General features: G+C 36.4%; 1 protein-coding gene across 11 annotated transcripts in view; it reads left to right on the top strand.

Annotated features, from left to right (window-relative positions):
* The window catches only part of PIGN (phosphatidylinositol glycan anchor biosynthesis class N), a 103,823-nt gene that overhangs the window by 8,875 nt on the left and 76,755 nt on the right, over positions 1–18,193 (top strand). For 7 of the 11 annotated variants that reach the window (XM_015077234.3, XM_053205801.1, XM_015077235.3 and 4 more), the window contains 5 exons: positions 9,056–9,184; positions 10,195–10,447; positions 13,516–13,637; positions 14,152–14,250; positions 16,276–16,382. In XM_015077234.3, coding sequence (XP_014932720.2) covers positions 10,227–10,447; positions 13,516–13,637; positions 14,152–14,250; positions 16,276–16,382 — 549 coding nt within the window. In that variant the 5' untranslated portion in view covers positions 9,056–9,184; positions 10,195–10,226. Of the gene's footprint in view, positions 1–9,055; positions 9,185–10,194; positions 10,448–10,590; positions 10,700–13,515; positions 13,638–14,151; positions 14,251–16,275; positions 16,383–18,193 lie in introns of those variants that run through there. The other 4 variants (XM_053205802.1, XM_027069105.2, XM_027069110.2 and 1 more) reach the window with 4 other exon arrangements.

The raw sequence follows: 18,193 nt of genomic DNA, 5'->3' as shown, positions 1-18,193 counted from the left end.
AATTAATATATATTTAGGAGAGATTCTTTTGAGACTGCAAATATCCTGTTTTGCTTCAAACTTTCGCCCACTCAGTTTAGCATTTATCAATGGATCTTGGTGGCAATAACTATTACTGTGGTGTTTACCTAGTTGTAATTTTATATTTCCCTCAATCCTTCTGCATTTATTAATTGGAATTTTCTGTGGAAATGAGGTGTGAGATTCTAAATTCAGTATCATTGCATTCTGGTGGAGATATGGGATCATAATCAAGTTATTACCTGATTAAGTAGTTATCTCTAACATGATGTTAAAGAAAAAAGGATCAGCTATATTCTCATTTAATTTTCCTTCCTGAAATTCTTTTTTTTTTTTAATTTTTTTAATGTCTATTTACTTTTGGGAGAGACAGAGTGTGAGTGGGAGAGGGGCAGAGAGAGAGAGAGAGAGAGAGAGAGAGACACAGAATAGGAAGCAGGCTCCAGGCTCCAAGCTGTCAGCAAAGAGCCCAGTGTGGGGCTCAAACTCATGGACCGTGAGATCATGACCTGAGCCAAAGTCGGCCACTTAACTGAGTCACCCAGGCGCCCCTGAAATTCTTTTTTTTTTTAATTTTAATTTTTTACTTTATTATTTTTCTTATTTTAGTGGGGGAAGGGCCTGAGGTGGGGGGAGAGAGAGAGAAACTTAAGCAGACTCCATGCTCAGCATGGAGCCCAGTACAGGGCTCAGTCCCTTTACCCTGGGACCATGTCCTGAACTGAAATCAAGAGTTGGACGCTCAACAGACTGAGCCACCCAGGAGCCTTCCTTCCTGGAATTCTTTTTAATATCCTTATTTGACCTTATTTTCCTTATATTGAAATAAATTATTTAAGTATAAAGATCACTTGAAAATAGGCTAGGAATACATGAGTTTGGGGTTAAGACCTGTGTATAAAATTCCTGAAGACCAATTAGAATAAAATATAATCACCAATGAAATTTAGTAGGATTTGTAGAGTACAATATATGATAATTACTTTGAGGAAGGGAAAAATTTGTATCATGGAGTTTAGTGGGGAAACCCATTTATAGGTTTTTGCAGTGGTCCAGGTAAGGAAATGATGAACTTTTGTGGTGGTTGTGAATGTGGAGAAGTAAAAAACACAAGCTCTTTTGAAAATAGAACCCAACTGGACACTGAGAAATATTAAATAAAAATACAGTGTGTATGTCATTAATATTTGGTGATAATGAATATTCCAAGTCTGTAATCAAGGAGTTATGAAGTTGACTTGACTGGAATAGAAAAATACAGTATGCCTTTTTCTTTTCTATTACTTTCTTTCAAAATAATGTAAACTCAGCTATTTTGAGTTCCATTTGAAAAATAAAAATAAAAGTTGAGTTGCTTTAATCAACAATTTAGTTGTTTAGAGTATTCCTAGCACTTTACATTTGTACCTTACATGTCTTGGTTACTTTCCACTGGACTTCTGTCATAGAATCAGGCTGACGGTGTCTTTTTTTAGGAGTAAGGAGACTAAGACAAGGAGTGATATGACTGGGATCCTGCTGTTCTTATACAACAGCACAATTTTTGTTTTGGCTATTACAGCTCTAGGAAGGTCAACATTCTCAAATAAAATTTTTGTTTCACTACTTAAATAAGCTTTTGGATAGTAGAAAATTTATATGATCCTTTAACACACAGACTTTGTTACTCTATTCCGAAAAGCTGTGTAATAGCAATGGGAAAAAGAGAAGATAAGTCCAGAGAGTTATTTGTAAATGCAAATGAAAGTGAGAAGTGATCTAGGTGTTTGCTTATTTGTAATCATGATAAAGAGAGTACTAACTTTTCCATGATAAACAAGAGATATTTAAATCAGTGTGAGTTTCTGTATATTCAAATATACCATGTATACTTTAGCTCTGACTAGAGTTTAAGATCTAACTGAAATGAATTAAGTGCTTGAAAATTGGCTTACTTTAAACAACTCAATATGATATTTGATAGACTCTGTCCTGGACTGGAGGATAGAAAAAAGGAGAATAATTTAATAAAATGTTATGAATAATTTTAGACCAATAAATTTAACAATTTGTATGAAACGGACAAATTCTTTTATTTTTTTATTTTTTTAATGTTTATTTATTTTTGAGAGACAGAGACAGAGTGCCAGTTGGGGAGGGGCAGAGAGAGAGGGAGACAGAATCCAAAGCAGGCTCTAGGCTCTGAGCTGTCAGCACAGGGCTTGATGCAGGGCTTGAACTCACAGAACATGAGATCATGACCTGAGCCAAAGTCGGAAGCTCAACTGACCGAGCTACTGAGGCGCCCCTGAAATGGACAAATTTCTTAAAGGATGTAACTACCAAAACTCACTCAACAATTAGTAAATAATCTGAATATCCCTATATATATGAAGAAATTGCATTTATAGTTGAAAACCTTCCCACAAAGAAGACTTCAAGCCATTGGTTTCACTGGCAAATTGTTACACAGTAACAGAAGAAATAATACACATTCTACACATACTCTTCCAAAAAATAAAAGCAATACTTCCAAACTCATTGATACCAAAACCAAAGACATCACAAGAAAAGAAAATTATAGTCTAATATCTTTCATAAACATTGCTTTAAAATGCTAAACGGTATTTTAGCAAATGAAATCCAACAGTCTATAGAAAAGATATTACTTAATAATGACCAAGTGGGAATGCAAGCTCGTTTTAACATTTGTAATCCAATCAATATAATTCACCACATTAAGAGACTGAAATAGAAAAAACAAATACTCACGATCATCTCAATAGGTCCAGTAAAAAGCATTTGACAGCATCCACCATCCATTCATGATTTTAGGATGTGACAGTGATATCAAGAGTAGAAGTGAATTTCTTTAACTTAATAAGGGAAATCTACAGAGCCTGGAAAACTGGCAACTTTCACCCTAAGATTGGAAACAAGGCAAGGATTTTTATTGTTACCGCTTCTATTCATCCGGAGAATACTGGAGATTCTGGACAGTACACTAAACATGAGATAAAAATGAAAGACATTTATATTGACAAGGAAGAAGTCCTTTATTCACAGATGATATAATTATCTCTAGAAAATTGAAAGGTATCTACATAAAAGCTACTTGTTTATCACTGTTGCAGGATACAAGGTGAGTGTATAAAAATTGGTGATTGAAGAACTAACGAGGAGAAATTGAAATAAAAACTACCACTTGCAATAATATCAAAAAATACAGAGTATGTAGGGGTGAATTACACAGCCATGAGGAAAGTTTTGAGGGTTATGGGTATGTTCATTATCTCGCCTGTGTTTATTGTACATTTTAAATCTGTACAATCTATTATAGACCAGTTATGCCTCAGTAGAGCTATAAAAATGCTATAAAGAACATTATTGGGGCACTTCAAAAATTGGAGTACAGATGGTAGATGAGATGAAATGCCAATGTTGAATTTACTGAAGTTGACAACTGCTGTAAGAGAGTACCACTGTTCTCAGGAAATAAACACTGAAGTATTTAGAGCTTAAGGGCCACAGAGTATGTAACTTATCCTCAGATGCTTCCAAAACAATATTACGTAATTGTATACACGTGCATACACACGTGGGTGTGCATGTACGTACACGAGGGGTAAGATAGATGAGGAAGGGAGAGGAGAGGCAAGACAAAAAAATGATAAAGGAAATGGGGAAAGTGTGAACATTAGATGTGTGTGGCTAAGGGGTATACTGGTTTTTGTACCGTTATTCTTGCAACTATTTTCTCAGTTTGAAGTTACTTTCAAATAAAAAAGATTAAAAATCTGTATTTAAAAAAGTGCTGTCACTTACAAAAATTCCTTATGTAGGACACAAAATAAATAAGTCAAAGAAAAATTAATTGAACTTAACCAAAATTTAAAAGGACTGCTTTTTGAAAAACACTTAAAAATGAAAAGGGAGGGGCACCTGGGTGACTTAGTAGGTTAAGTGTCTGACTCTTGTTTTTGGCTTAGGTCACGATCGCACAGTTTGTGGGTTCATGCCCTCCATCCAGCTCTGTGGGGAGCCTGCTTGGGATTCTCATTCTCTCTCTCTCTCTCCTTCTCTCTCTCCCTCTCTCTCTCTCAAAATAAAGAAATAAGCTTAAAAAAATGAAAAGGGGGGGGAAGAGCATTAAGAAAATGTCCGTTAAACATGAGAAGTTGGGGCGCCTGGGTGGCTCAGTTGGTTAAGCGTCCGACTTCAGTTCAGGTCATGATCTCACGGTCTGTGAGTTCGAGCCCCACGTTGGGCTCTGGGCTGATGGCTCGGAGCCTGGAGCCTGCTTCCGATTCTGTGTCTCCCTCTCTCTCTGCCCCTCCCCCATTCATGCTCTGTCTCTCTGTCCCCAAAATAAATAAACATTAAAAAAAAATTTTAAAAAAATTAAAAAAAAACAAACATGAGAAGTTGCTGAATGTCACTGGTCATTGGGGAACTGTAAATTAAAACCACAGTAGGTTACAAGGACACTCCCACTTTAGGAAAGGTGAAATTAAGCAGGATAAAACACCAAATATGTTGGCAAATAAATGGAGCAACTGGGGCTATCAGACACTTCTGGCCTGGAGGACATTACGCTGGCTGAGATGAGCTAGTCATAGAAGGACAGACACTGCATGACCCTTCTTACGTGAGATAATCTAAGAGAGTCAGACTTATGGAAGTGGAGAGTGGAATGATGGTCTCCAGGGACTGGGTGGGGGGAGGAGAAATGGGAGTTGTTGTTCAATAGCTAGAAAAATCTCAGTTTTGCAAGATGAATCAATTCTAGGCATCTGCTGTACAACATGGTGCGTATAGTTAACAACTGTATTGTACACTTAAAAATTTAAGAGGGTGGATCTCATGTTAAGTGTTCTTACCAGAATTTAAAAAAAAAAAATACCCATACAGATAAGGAAAGTAGCAGCAGAGCAATGAAGCTAAAGTTGACGCATTGGTATGAAACATAGTTTGGGATTTGGTTCTCTAAGAGATTTACATCTATTCAATTAGATTTTAAACTCAACAAGGACGGCAAACAAGTTTTTCTCACATGATGAGTCCAGCTTCATGTACATCGGGAACAATATTAGCTAATACTTAATGAGTGCTGACTCTGGTCGGTGTTCTTCTGCGTATTTTACACATATTCACTCAATTCTAATAACACCTCAGGAAGGTACTATTGTTATCGCCATTTAACGGATGAGGAAACTGAGGCACAAAGAAGTTAAATAACTTGCTTTAAGTCACACTGCCAGTAAGTAGAGAAGACAGGATTTGAATCCCTGCAGTGGAATGCTTCGGTACACACTCTTTCCCATAATGCCATCCAGCCCCTCAAAGAAAGATACTGAGATCAGTTCTGGACACACTGGTTATCTGAATAAGTGTTAGAAAAAGCTCAGGCTCTCCAGTGATGTGACCCAGGATTCAAATCTCAGCTCTTCCCCTTACTATCTTGGGAGGATCACTTAGGCCCCATTAGACTCTTTGCTATGAAAATGGGGTTCTAATACATAGTTGACAAAGCAGATTCTGAGGATTAGAGGAGAGAATGTAAGTAAAGTACCCAATGCAGGATCTGATGCAGAGTAGACAGTCAATGGTAAGTAGCTAGTGCTATAATTGAATACTCTTACTATGGAGATATGTGATACACAATATATAAAAGAATGTAAAGCACATTACACTTACTCTAAAAATTAGGTTAAATTCTTAAATGGCACTTATAGCAAAATTATAGATTGTCAATAAAGTTTTAAAGCACTTTCTGAAAAAACAGAGTGTATAACAGGTGTGTAGGGCAATTTGGAAAGTTTGGCAGTTCTTTATATGAATTTAAACATCTGCTTGCCATTTAACCCAGCAATTCTCATTCTGCATATTTACCCAAGAGAAATGAAAGCATGTATACAGAAAGTCCTGTGCATTTGCTGTTTTAAGAAGCTTTATTTATAATAGCCAGAAACTGGAAACAATTCACATATCCTTCAAGAGGTTAATACATAAACAATTTGTGGTATATCCCTACAGTGGGAGACTTCTTAATATTAAAAAGGAAAAAACAACTAAATCACCTGCATGAATCTCAAAAACATGCTAAATGAAAATAGATATAATAAACTATGTATTATGATTCCATCTCAGTGATGATCTAGAACATTCAACATTAATGCTTGAACATTTTGCTTGAATTTTTTTTTAATGTTTATTATTTATTTTTGAGAGAGAGACAGAGCATGAGCAGGGGAGGGGCAGAGAAAGAGGGAGACACAGAATCCGAAGCGGGCCCCAGGCTCTGAGCTGTCAAGCACAGAGCCTGATGCGTTGCTCAAATTCACAAACCGCAAGATCATGACCTGAACCGAAGTCGGACGCATAACCAACTGAGCCACCCAGGCGCCTCTCAACATTAATCGTGAATCACAGAAGACGGATTAGTGATTGCTTATGGTCAGGACTATAGAGCAGGGATTGTCTGCAGAGGGACATGGGGGAACTTCTTAGAAAGAGAAAACTATTCTAGATCTCGATTCTGTTTATTTATGTGAGTACATACTTGCCAAAACATAAAACTTAAAATGGGTCCATTTTTATATATAAATTATACTTTAATAAAGTTGATTGAAAAATTAAAAAGTAGGTGCTTCAGAAAATTTAGAATGCTTTAGAATGCTTCAGAAAAAAATTAGTAAGACTGTTGATCTTAAAATAATTAACGTTTAAATAAGTGGAAGGTATGACAGAGAGCCCTTACACTCAAAAAGAAAAACAGGGGTAATTTTAATTTAATGACATATGTTTAAGAAAATTAAAAACATCCATTAGTAGATAGTTTTTTGGATCTGAAAGAATTATAGCAGAATTCCTTGTTAGCATTGAAAAATGGGCTGCTAGATATTATATTTTTATTATAAATACAGAATATATGATTATTTATTTATTTATTTATTTAATGTGTATTTATTTTAGAGAGTGAGAGACAGAGAGTGCAAGAGGGGAAGGGCAGAAAGAGGGGGAGACACAGAATCTGAAGCAGGCTCCAGGCTCTGAGCTGTCAGCACAGAGCCCGATGCGGGGTTTGAACTCACAAACTGTGAGATCATGACCTGAACCAAAGTTGGGTGCTCAACCTACTGAGCCACCCAGGTGCCCCAGAATGTGTGATTATTTAAATCAAGGAAAATGAAGGGGAGGGGTCTACTTCTGGTGGTCAGAGAAACCTTGAGGAGGTGACAGTTGAGAAGATGTGAGAAATTTGAGAGGCAGATGTGAGAAATTTGAGAGGAGGAGTCAACCGAAGAGCCCAAGATAGATTGTGTGGACTTGAGAGGTTTCCCCCGTGCTGCAAGACCTTCAAGGCCAAAAGCAGGAAGGTCCCAGGCTAACCAGGAGTAGGTCGTCTCCTCCACTTGTGCTCTCAGTCCCATCTTTTCTGGCTTTCACAAGGGTTTGTAACTCCTGCAGTTTCCCCAGCTTTCATCTCTTTCTGCATTCAGAATCATTCCTCAGCACCCAAATTTATTTCTAGGAGAAGAAAACCATCTAGTGGCCCTATGTCAATTTTCATTTTTCTTCTTCAGAGTTAACGCTCTCCCAAAAAGCTGTATTCATTCCACTGTCTTTCCCTTCCTTACCTCCTGTTCACTTTCCAAACAAGCACTTTAATAGGGCTCAGCCCTTAGTACTCTGTTGCAATTCTTCAGTGAGGTTAACGACACCCTTCAGCCACCAAGTCACTGTGCAGCCCTACTCTTACTCCAGTCTTTATCTGACACAGTTGACCATACCTTCCTTTCTTGAAACACTGTTATTAATAACAATTTCTCTATTTGAAGTCTTGTCACTGAGAGTATTGTTCTCAATGTCTCCTTTTCAATTCATCAAATTACACTGCGTCTATTTGAAGGGATAGCTTTTTCTTTAGGAGGGCTTGTGAGATAAACAAGAGAAATCTATATTGCATGTGTTACATTAGTTTATCATTAGGAGAATCAGTATTTAGCTAAAAAAAAAAGTGCATCTGGATACAGTGTATCAAAAGCCTTAGAGGGGCTCATAGCCTTTGACCCAGTATTGCATTTATACACAGTATGTTAAACACGTGAAATGTCAAAAAGTTAATATAAAAACTACAAATAATGTTGACACTTTTAATAGTGAAAAAATGGAAAAAAAACACTTCGATATTTAACAGCATGGGGGTGATCAAGAAAATTTCAGTGTACCCATAGAATAGAGCATGGTAATGGGGGGTGGGAGGGAGGGGAGGGTGGGTGATGGGTATTGAAGAGGGCATCTTTTGGGATGAGCGCTGGGTGTTGTATGGAAACCAATTTGACAATAAATTTCATATATTAAAAAAAAAAAGAATAGAGCATGGTAATGGTAAATGGTATGTACCAAGAGGATTTTTTTTAAGTAATAAAGAAATCTTAATGTATAATAAAGGGAAAAATATATATAAAAATATATAAAATTGTGAGCCTTTATAAAAATGTAGAATGGATAATAACTATAAGAAATGTAACTGACTTTTCTTTAGGTGGTAGAATCATAGGTGATTTTTCTGCATTTTCCAAATGTATCACAGTGATTGTTTTATGTTCAGAATACCATTGTTAAGATGGTGCTTGCTGTGTAGTTGAAGCTCATATATATTAGAAAAAGCAGAATATGTATTCTGAGGGTCTTGCATCTTCTCACTAAGGGACTTTTTATACTTTGTGGAATGTCTTTAATACTTATTTGACTCTTAATTCTCTTAGGAAAATAGTGGCCCATAATTTGGCTGTTTACTGTATTTCATATTCTTTTTATGATGTGCTTGACCTTGATAAGGGTTCCCCCCTCCAATGATTTAGGGTTTTTACAAGGTATTTTGCCACCTTCCATGATGTAATTCTTTAGGCCAGGAAGAATAAGACGTGTCTATAATTAAAACGACTTCATCTTTGGTGTTTTCCAGCCAAGGGTCACTGTATGTAACTGATGTAGTTATATTACAAGAAAGACAAGTTAAGAGTACTTTGTTGTTGTTTTTAATCTGCAGGGAGATTGACCAACAAAAGTAAATTATAGACTGACTTGGAAAACACTCCCATGGACTTGATCTTGGCAGTTAATGGCATACTGTCCTACAGTATTATTTAAATATTTCATATTGCTTACTTTTCTTTCTGTAAGTATTTGTAAGCTTATCAGATATGTGACTATGTCTTCTTGGTGTTCTCGGTTGTACCCCACACACAGTTATGCACAGAATATATGCACAAACATAAATGAATATAACCTTTGCTTTTTTTTTTTTTAATTTTTTTTTTCAACGTTTATTTATTTTTGGGACAGAGAAAGACAGAGCATGAACGGGGGAGGGGCAGAGAGAGAGGGAGACACAGAATCGGAAACAGGCTCCAGGCTCTGAGCCATCAGCCCAGAGCCTGACGCGGGGCTCGAACTCACGGACCACGAGATCGTGACCTGGCTGAAGTCGGACGCTTAACCGACTGCGCCACCCAGGCGCCCCAACCTTTGCTTTTTTTATATTGGTTCAGGGAACTGAAAGTGTTCCCTTAATGAGTATACATTTTCTGAAACACTTGGAGTTTAACTACTTTTTCCTTCCTATAATTCAGCTAAATAGACAAAAATGCATGTTACCTGCTCAACTTGGTGATTATCAGGAGAATCTACAAGTGTCCTGAGCTGATAACCAAAAGTCAAAAGAAATCCGCAAACATTTAAGTAATGTTAAATTCCAAGAATATCAGTGGTGGGGTCATATGAGCAGCCAACAGCACCATGCATGATTTTCTGTTTTATACAGGATTTGATTTGACTGAACCCTGACTCATTTTAACACTCATTTAATTCTTTGTTTTTTAATCCTGTGTTAGTTTTTTTGAACTTAGCATGCACTTACATTTATTCTACATAAATAGTTTAGTGGCGCTAATTGTGTATCATACTTGAACTTTCTCTTTGTGCGAGTGTATTTTATCACATATTTTATTTCAGTATTATCTCATTATTAAATAATGTTCATTGTTACCACCATAAATGAAAGTGAAGTTGTAAATTATGTGATATTTTATGATATATGTTCACTTCTACATGCAGTCATCAAAATATTTAAAAATATGTACAATTGCATTAAGGTTTACCCAGATTTAATCTTGTCCCCTCTCTCAGTTTTCCTCGAAGACTAGTTGGTCACACTGGATATGCTGCTCTTCTTTATTTTGGGATTGTTCGTACATTTTGTGTTCTTCGGCTCCATCTTCGATATTTATTTTACCTCTCCTTTGGTTCATGGAATGACTCCTCAGTTCACACCATTGCCTCCTCCGGCAAAAAGATTAGTACTGTTTGTTGCGGATGGCCTGCGGGCAGATACGCTTTATGAATTAGATGAAAATGGAAATTCGAGAGCACCATTTATTAGGTAAGCATGTTAACTGATACAAAGAAAATGTTATCCTGATATTATTTGATCTCATGGTGGACATAGAAGTGATGGTGAGAAAGACAATAGGACACATATATATCTGCCTTTGTCTGTGGATTAACAGGTTTCTTTCTTCCCAGGAGTTATGTGTGACCTTAGCTGCTTGGCCCAACTTGTCCTAATTTTCCAAACCTGGCTTATCTTATACTTATAAAACAAGCCGGTTACATTTCTAAAATAATGACAAGAGTAAGTACTAATGAATTGCTAATTACGATGGTGTTTAACTAGAAAATACAGAGTTCAACTCAGAATACACCTATAAAATATAGAAAGCCCTTCCACGTCTATGTCACTGTTAAATGTGACTTTAGATTCTATGAAGTGGCTTTGAAGAGAAATATTTAAGTTTTTAAACTTATAGCGCTCCTACAAATAATTATTATTTTTCCGATTAGTGGCCAGCCCCTCAAAAGCCCTTCTAATGCTGTTGTAGAGAGAGTGAAACTCAGATTCAAGTGGATATTTATCTAAAATATTATTCCATCTTCCCCATTCTCACCTGCCATCATTACTTTTATCTCTTTACTGTGATTTATGTATGTATGTATATATGTATGTATGTCTATTTATTTTTAGACAGAATGAGTGTGAGAAGGGGAGGGGCAGAGAGAGAGGGAGAGAGAGAGTCAGAAGCAGGCTCTGCTCCCTGTCAGCATGGAGTCAGAAGTGGGGCTCAGTCTCACGAACCGTGAGATCATGACCTGAGCTAAAATTGAGAGTCTGCCGCTTAAATGACTGAGCCACTCAGGTGCCCCTGTTTCCTGTGTTTTTTAGTTTTCTTTATAGTACTTAGCATGTGCAGGGTCCGTGAAGCCTGGGCGTTTGTTTTGCATACGACTTTATTTCCAGTCCTTAGAACATAGTAGGCGATTAATAAGTGTTTGTTCACTGCTAGAAGAATGAAGGACCTTGGATTCCTGTTAATTTCCTGAAATAAATTAACGGTGGCTTAGATAAATGTATAATATACTAAAGGATCAAAGTAAATAAGTGAGCAACTCAGGGCAGTGGGAAAAGATGAGTAAGAAAAGAAAATCAAACCAGAGTTAAGTTCGGTTCACAAAAATATGTCACGTGAATTTCTACAAATAATTAAAAATTTGGGTGATGTATTTTGATGAATTTCCTAGTTGTCAAAGAAAGAGAAATATAGTTCATTGCAAATTAATAGGATAAAAATATGCTGGTTCTGAAGGAAAAGGCGAGCTTTGCTGGTAGCACTTGTTTCTCATTTGGGTGGTGGGTGGCAGGCCAAGGGCGTGCATGGTTGATGTGCCTTGTGTTGTAAGCCATTGTGTGTTTACAATTTCAGTAATCTTCTAGTTTCTTTTAAACCTGTTTGTGAAAGGTTTTATTCATTCCTCCCTTTGTCTTTTAAAAAATATCTGAACTGACCAAAAAAAATTTTTTTAACTTTTATTTATTTTTGAGAGACAGAGCATGAGCAGGGGAGGGGCAGAGAGAGAGGGAGACACAGAATCCGAAGCAGTCCAGGCTATCATCACAGAGCCTGTTGTGGGGCTCGAGCTCACAAACTGTGAGATCGTGACCTGAGCTGAAGTTGGACGCTTAACTGACTGAGCCACCCACGCGCCCCATGAACTGATGAAAATGCTTTTGAACAGAGAGATACAAATTTCTTTATACCTACCTCTTTGTGTTAAAGTTCAGTTTTCATTAAATAACTGAAGAAGTTAAAAAATATTTCTCCCTTAATAAGTGGTTCAGTAGTTTTTAGACTTTTTATTTATTATGCATGCATTTAACCGAAATTGGTTTTAGTATGAAGTAAGTCAGTATTTAAGGATATCTAAACCAGGGCCGCCTGGGTGGCTTAGTCTGTTAAGCATCCAGCTCCACTCCGGTCATGATCTCTGGGTTTGTGGGTTTAAGCCCTGCGTCAGGCTCTGTGCTGACAGCTCGGAGCCTGGAGCCTGCTCCAGATTCTGTGTCTTCCCTCTCTCTGCTCCCCTCCTGCTCGTGCTTTGTCTCTCTCTCAAAAATGAATAAACATTAAGAAAAAAAAAAAGAGTATCTAAACCAGTCCTAGTAGTTATTATTTTGGGTGTCAGGCGTTCATTTTGAAAACCGTTACCAGTGCAGTCAGTCTTGTATAGCAGGTTGCTCTGCTGGTCCGTCACCTGCAATGGTGTTGCTGGTGGTTTGCTTTCTCTGGGATACAACTTAAAGAATATATATATATTTTTTAACTTAAAGAATATTGACACCACCTTTTAGCAAAAGAAAACTTATGCCTGTTTTAATCTCAAATTTAGGAATGTAATTTAACTCCTAATTAGGAGTCTAGCCATTTCTCCTACCTTCAATTTTTTATTTTGAGAATTTTTCAGCACAGAGAAATGGAAAGGATTATAATGATGAACATCTGTATACCCTTATTGTAGGTTTAACAGTTTTTAATTATTTTCATATTTACATTTCTTTCTCAATATACCCGCACATTTACACACACGCGTGCTTAAATTTTTAATTATTTTTTCCTGCATAATTTGAAAGCAAGATCTCATACACTTACCACCAAACGCTTCAGCGTGTATCACCTAAGAAGGACTTTCTCCTGCATGACCGTAATACCATACATATCACACCTGATGAAATCTCACTTTGATGGAATATTGTATATGTCAGTTATTTCTTGGGTAACAAGCCATCTGAATACTTTATGGCTTCATACACATGTGTAGTGGTAAGATGGTTCTTTGTCTCACTTTGGCTTACTTACAGTGCTGAATCCAACTAGTCAGAGGGTTAGGTCTGGGTTCAGCTGGGATCAGAACTCACAGACTATGAGCTCATGACCTGAGCTGAAGTCGGACGCTTAACCGACTGAGCCACCCAGGTGCCCCATAAAGATTCCTTTCCTTCTTAAGTTTTGACTCGCGTTTTGATTTTGATTCCTTCGGGAATAATCTTCTTTTTCTAAAGCTCTAACAGGACTTAATCATAGTCTGTGTTAACTATTGATCAATAATATCTTTTAGGAATATCATAATGCATGAAGGCAGCTGGGGGTTATCTCATACCCGTGTGCCAACTGAGTCTCGGCCAGGTCATGTGGCCCTGATCGCTGGGTTTTATGAAGATGTCAGTGCAGTTGCCAAAGGTATTGTCTGTATGGATGACTTTATTATATGAAAAACTTGTTGCATAAATATTGCTTAACACTGAATCATGACACAAAGTGATGTGTGTTTTGTCCTACTTTTGGCAAGTATTTTAGCATGCCTTACTCATAAACACACACTGGTGTTGATTCAAGAATTAAGCTTTGGTTTTGTCGTCCTGTGCTCCTGAAACAATCTGATTGGATGGATCCATGGTTTTCCTAGATGTTAGAGCTCAAAACTTAAAAAGAAATTCTGTATTTTAGTAAGAAGGAAATTATCTATTGTAAACTTTCAAAGAAAATTATGGTATATGAGATTACTTAAAAATAAAATCTTAAAATAGTTTATGGTATAATACATGTAACAAAATCTCTTACCAGTTTTGCATTTGTTCTGCAATTAATCCTCATTGTTATTAGTTGAAGAATACCACGTTAGGGGTTATACTAATACTTCACCAGGTATATGTTACTGTTTTCACTATTGGCTTCTTCTCTCAATGACCTGAAGGGTGGAAGGAAAATCCTGTGGAATTTGATTCTCTTATTAATGAGAGCAAGTACACATGGAGCTGGGGAAGCCCTGATATCTTGACTATGTTTGCCAAAGGTAAGAGTCATTGATTATATTCCCTCACATGGTATAGGTAATAAATCGGTATGATAATTTTTATATATTACTTACTGTATTTTATTGATTTTTGAGTTGCTTGTTTTTAATATTCAACATCTCTGACATAGGGATGTGTATTACAATGGATGGACATGTCCATTTGATTCTTTCTTTTAGTTGTACTTGAAATATTGGCACATCATATACTTGTTAGTTTTTGGATTCAATGAAGTGCTGTATGGCTCTAACATTTAACAGCTTTATAATCTTGGGAAAGTTAGATAACTTCCCTGACCTTCAATTTGCCTTTTTAAAAATGTGATAATAATAATCTATGTCTCATAGGTTTGTTTTTAGGATTAAATTGGATAATTCTCGTGAGACATTTAGCAACGTGCTTATCACGTAATTCTTCGTTATGACGATGATGTTGATGTCTGGTTCATTTTGTTTTGATAAATTATAAGACGTTTGTTGATATTCACAGAAAGATTTAAATGCTGTAACTTACAATTTCTATTACATATTCAAGATCATGCCATTTGGATTTGTTGTGTTTGTTTCTGTGCATTGATTAGAAAATTCATTTATATATTATTTTCTAAAAATCAATTGGATTCCATTTGAATTTTGTGTCATTAAATGCTTTGTATTTTTTATTCAGTTAGTTTTAATTTTTTCAATGTTTATTCTTGAGAGAGAGAGAGAGAGAAGGACAAGGCATGAGTGGGGGAGGGACTGAGAGAGAGGGAGGAAACACAGAATCTGAAGCAGGCTCCAGGTTCTGAGCTGTCAGCACAGAGCCTGATGCGGGGCTCGAACTCTCAAGTTGTGAGATCATGACCTGAGCTCAAGTCAGATGCCTAACTGTCTGAGCCACCCAGGGACCCCTTTTAGATGCTTTTTAGTGAGAATAGAATGATTGGTCATTTCACCTAATGAAAAGGTTTTATAACCTTATGTTTAGCCATAAGCGTAATCTTAGTAATTGGAATTGTTGAGTATTATTGTATGTCCTGAAAGCAAAATATACATTCAGAATTTTACATATTATATTCATAGAACATCCTTATGTAGGTCAAGCCAAAAAACCCCAGACTGCTTGCCATTTATATACACTTCCTTCTTTGGAAAGCAGTTTAGCTTTTGGGGGGATTGGCAGTGGTGAGGATGGATTAAGTGTCTAGGACTCACTAAGTTTACCTTCTTACTTCTGGCTGTAGTTGATAGGACAGGAACAACGCCTGAATCAAAAACAATCTAATAGAAATGTTCCATTTCTTATGGTAATGGTAACCAACAAAGCCACTGAGATCTTTCCTTAGGATGTGGGAAGTGGAATAGCTGGGCAGTGGTAGTATCTTTGGAGCCGAATTGCTATTATAAGAGATTATTCCTTTGTTATATCTCTTCCTTGTGACCTATAAGAGTGTATCTCAGAAATTCACTAAGTTGATTAGATTCTTAATAAAATCTTGCAAATGTGTAAGATTAATGTTTGTTGACTCCTTCAGAGAATGTAGCAATAGACAATACTTATTCTCTTATATTTAGAAAAATACACATATTCTAGGAATAAGAGAAATGTTTGAATTTTCTTCTTGCTTTAGGAAGTGTTGGAAACCGAATGACTTCATCTATTCTAAATTGTAGATCTGAAGACACACAAATTTTTTGAATAGGCTAATCTGTACAGGGAGTCAGATTTTGGTGTTTATTTTTGTGCTGTTGTGTATCAGCATTGTGACTTTGGCCATGTTAATTAACTTACATGTAGTGTATCTGTAAATTAGAATGTTATTGTGAAAACAAAAAACAATAGCATGTGTTAAAGTACAAATCATGGTCTGAGGCACATAAAATAAATGTTAATTATTCCTCCTATCTTTCTCTTCCCTGTCATAATACACAATGCTTTGTGAAAAATTCTGGTTACTCACAGGAATCTTTAAATGACTGTTTCATATTTGATGAAGGCTTAAAAAATTGTTGAAAATATTTTTCCCCAAATTTCCTCCTTAGGTGCTTATGGAGACCATGTTTTTACATATACCTATGGCGCTGACAGTGAAGATTTTGGTGCCCATGATGTAACAAAACTGGATACTTGGGTTTTTGATAAAGTTAAGGTGCGTGCTATTGAGTTGATAGTCTTCAGCACACATAGTTGTACCCAAAGTACTAGAGAGATTTGTTAGTAAATGCATCTTAATTTTTTCCTACTTGCATGAACTTGAAAGTCCTGTATTTGTAGCATACTATTTTAGAAAGACTGGATTCTAAGAAACTGCACATTCTGTAATAACCAGTTAATGAAAAATTAAAAAAAAATTTTTTTTTAATGTTTATTTATTTTTGAGAGACAGAGCATGAGCAGGGAAGGGGCAGAGAGAGAGGGAGACAGAATCCAAAGCAGGCTCCAGGCTCTGAGCTGTTAGCACAGAGCCCGATGCGGGGCTCGAACTCACGAACTGCGAGATCGTGACCTAAGCTAAAGTCGGACAGTCAACCAACTGAGCCACCCAGCCACCCCTAGTTAATGAAAATTTTAAAAAGTTAATAATGTGAAAAGATAACTTTTTAAAATTCCATGTTTCTGACCGTAAAATGAGCCATAGATTGGAAATTCAGGGAACCTGTGTTTCATTCCCAGTTTGCTGAATAATCCTAGGTAAATCTTGATCTTCCTTTGACCATACGATAGTCTCCAACAGTAGAGGGACCATGTGAGATGTATGAAAAATGCTTTTGAAAATGCTGTTCAAATTGATATATTTGTAATAAGATGATTTTTAAAAAATTGTACTTTCCAGAAAGGTAAGCAAACATAAATTAGCAAATCAGTCCTAATAAACTATCCATGAGTTGCTAAGAAGTAAAGTTGTTTGGACTATTTGATAGTGGCAATTATCATAGTTTCACCAGCTACCCAATAGAATTTACATTTTTAAAAATTGTGTGAAAATCTTAATTGTGGACATTGGCTCTCTTTTCTTCCTGTCCATTGTTTCTCATTTACAAATTACAATTTATAATTTATCTGTTGTAAGAAGCATTCATTGCTTGACCTTTAATGATTCTTGCTTTACTGGTACTATCTTTCGGACTGACATTGTGGACTTCTTCACAATGTGGCCATTTTTGTTAGTTTGTAAATGTGTTCCTCAGTATATGCCGGCATTTTTCTTTGTATTTACTTAGCATGAATTAAGTATTCAGTGCATGCTTTGATAAACCCTATTTCTTTCATCAGGATCTTCTTGAAATTTTCTGTTTTCTTTTAACATATGCTTTTGTCAACAGGGAAAACTTTCAGGTTAAATAAAATCTCTTTCAGAAAGTAATTAGCAAATTATTTTTCTAATTATTGCTTTGTAAGAGAATCTACTTATATCAGCATATGCTGAAAGGCACTTGGCTTCTAATTTCATATACGTAGCTAAAAATGCTCTGGAATCATGGATTTGATTCCTTGTGGGTGGGAAGATATAGTTTGTGGCTGGCCTGATTTTATGCCTTTCTTCCTTTTATTTCAACACTGCTAGTGTTGGTGATATGCTAGTGATTAGAAAAAAAGATTTGCCCATGACTTTATAAAATGTGGTACATATGTATAATAATAACAGTAAACATGAAATCATCAGCAGTGGGAAGTAATATGATATATTTAAAGAATGTATCTTTAGAAAATTGTGATTCAGACAGTTAGGGGAAGGCTTTCCTGAGAGTTTTGAGATGATCCCTGAAGAAGCATAGGAAACAAAGAAATGGAGCTAGATTGCAGTGTGGAAGCCTGTTTCAAGCCAACAGCATTATATAAATGGTGGGCCCTGAGGGAAGAGCCAGCATAATAGATTTGAGGAAGTGAAGGAAGGAGTTGAGTGCGGCAGGAATACTGACTGGGAGCAACGTCTGAGATAAGGCTAGAGAGGGAATCTGG

This window comes from Acinonyx jubatus, chromosome D3 (genome assembly GCF_027475565.1).
Source record: "Acinonyx jubatus isolate Ajub_Pintada_27869175 chromosome D3, VMU_Ajub_asm_v1.0, whole genome shotgun sequence".
Classification (NCBI taxonomy): Eukaryota; Metazoa; Chordata; class Mammalia; order Carnivora; family Felidae; genus Acinonyx; species Acinonyx jubatus.
The sequence above is the reverse complement of the archived record's forward strand: the minus strand, read 5'-3'. Positions and strand labels throughout refer to the sequence as shown.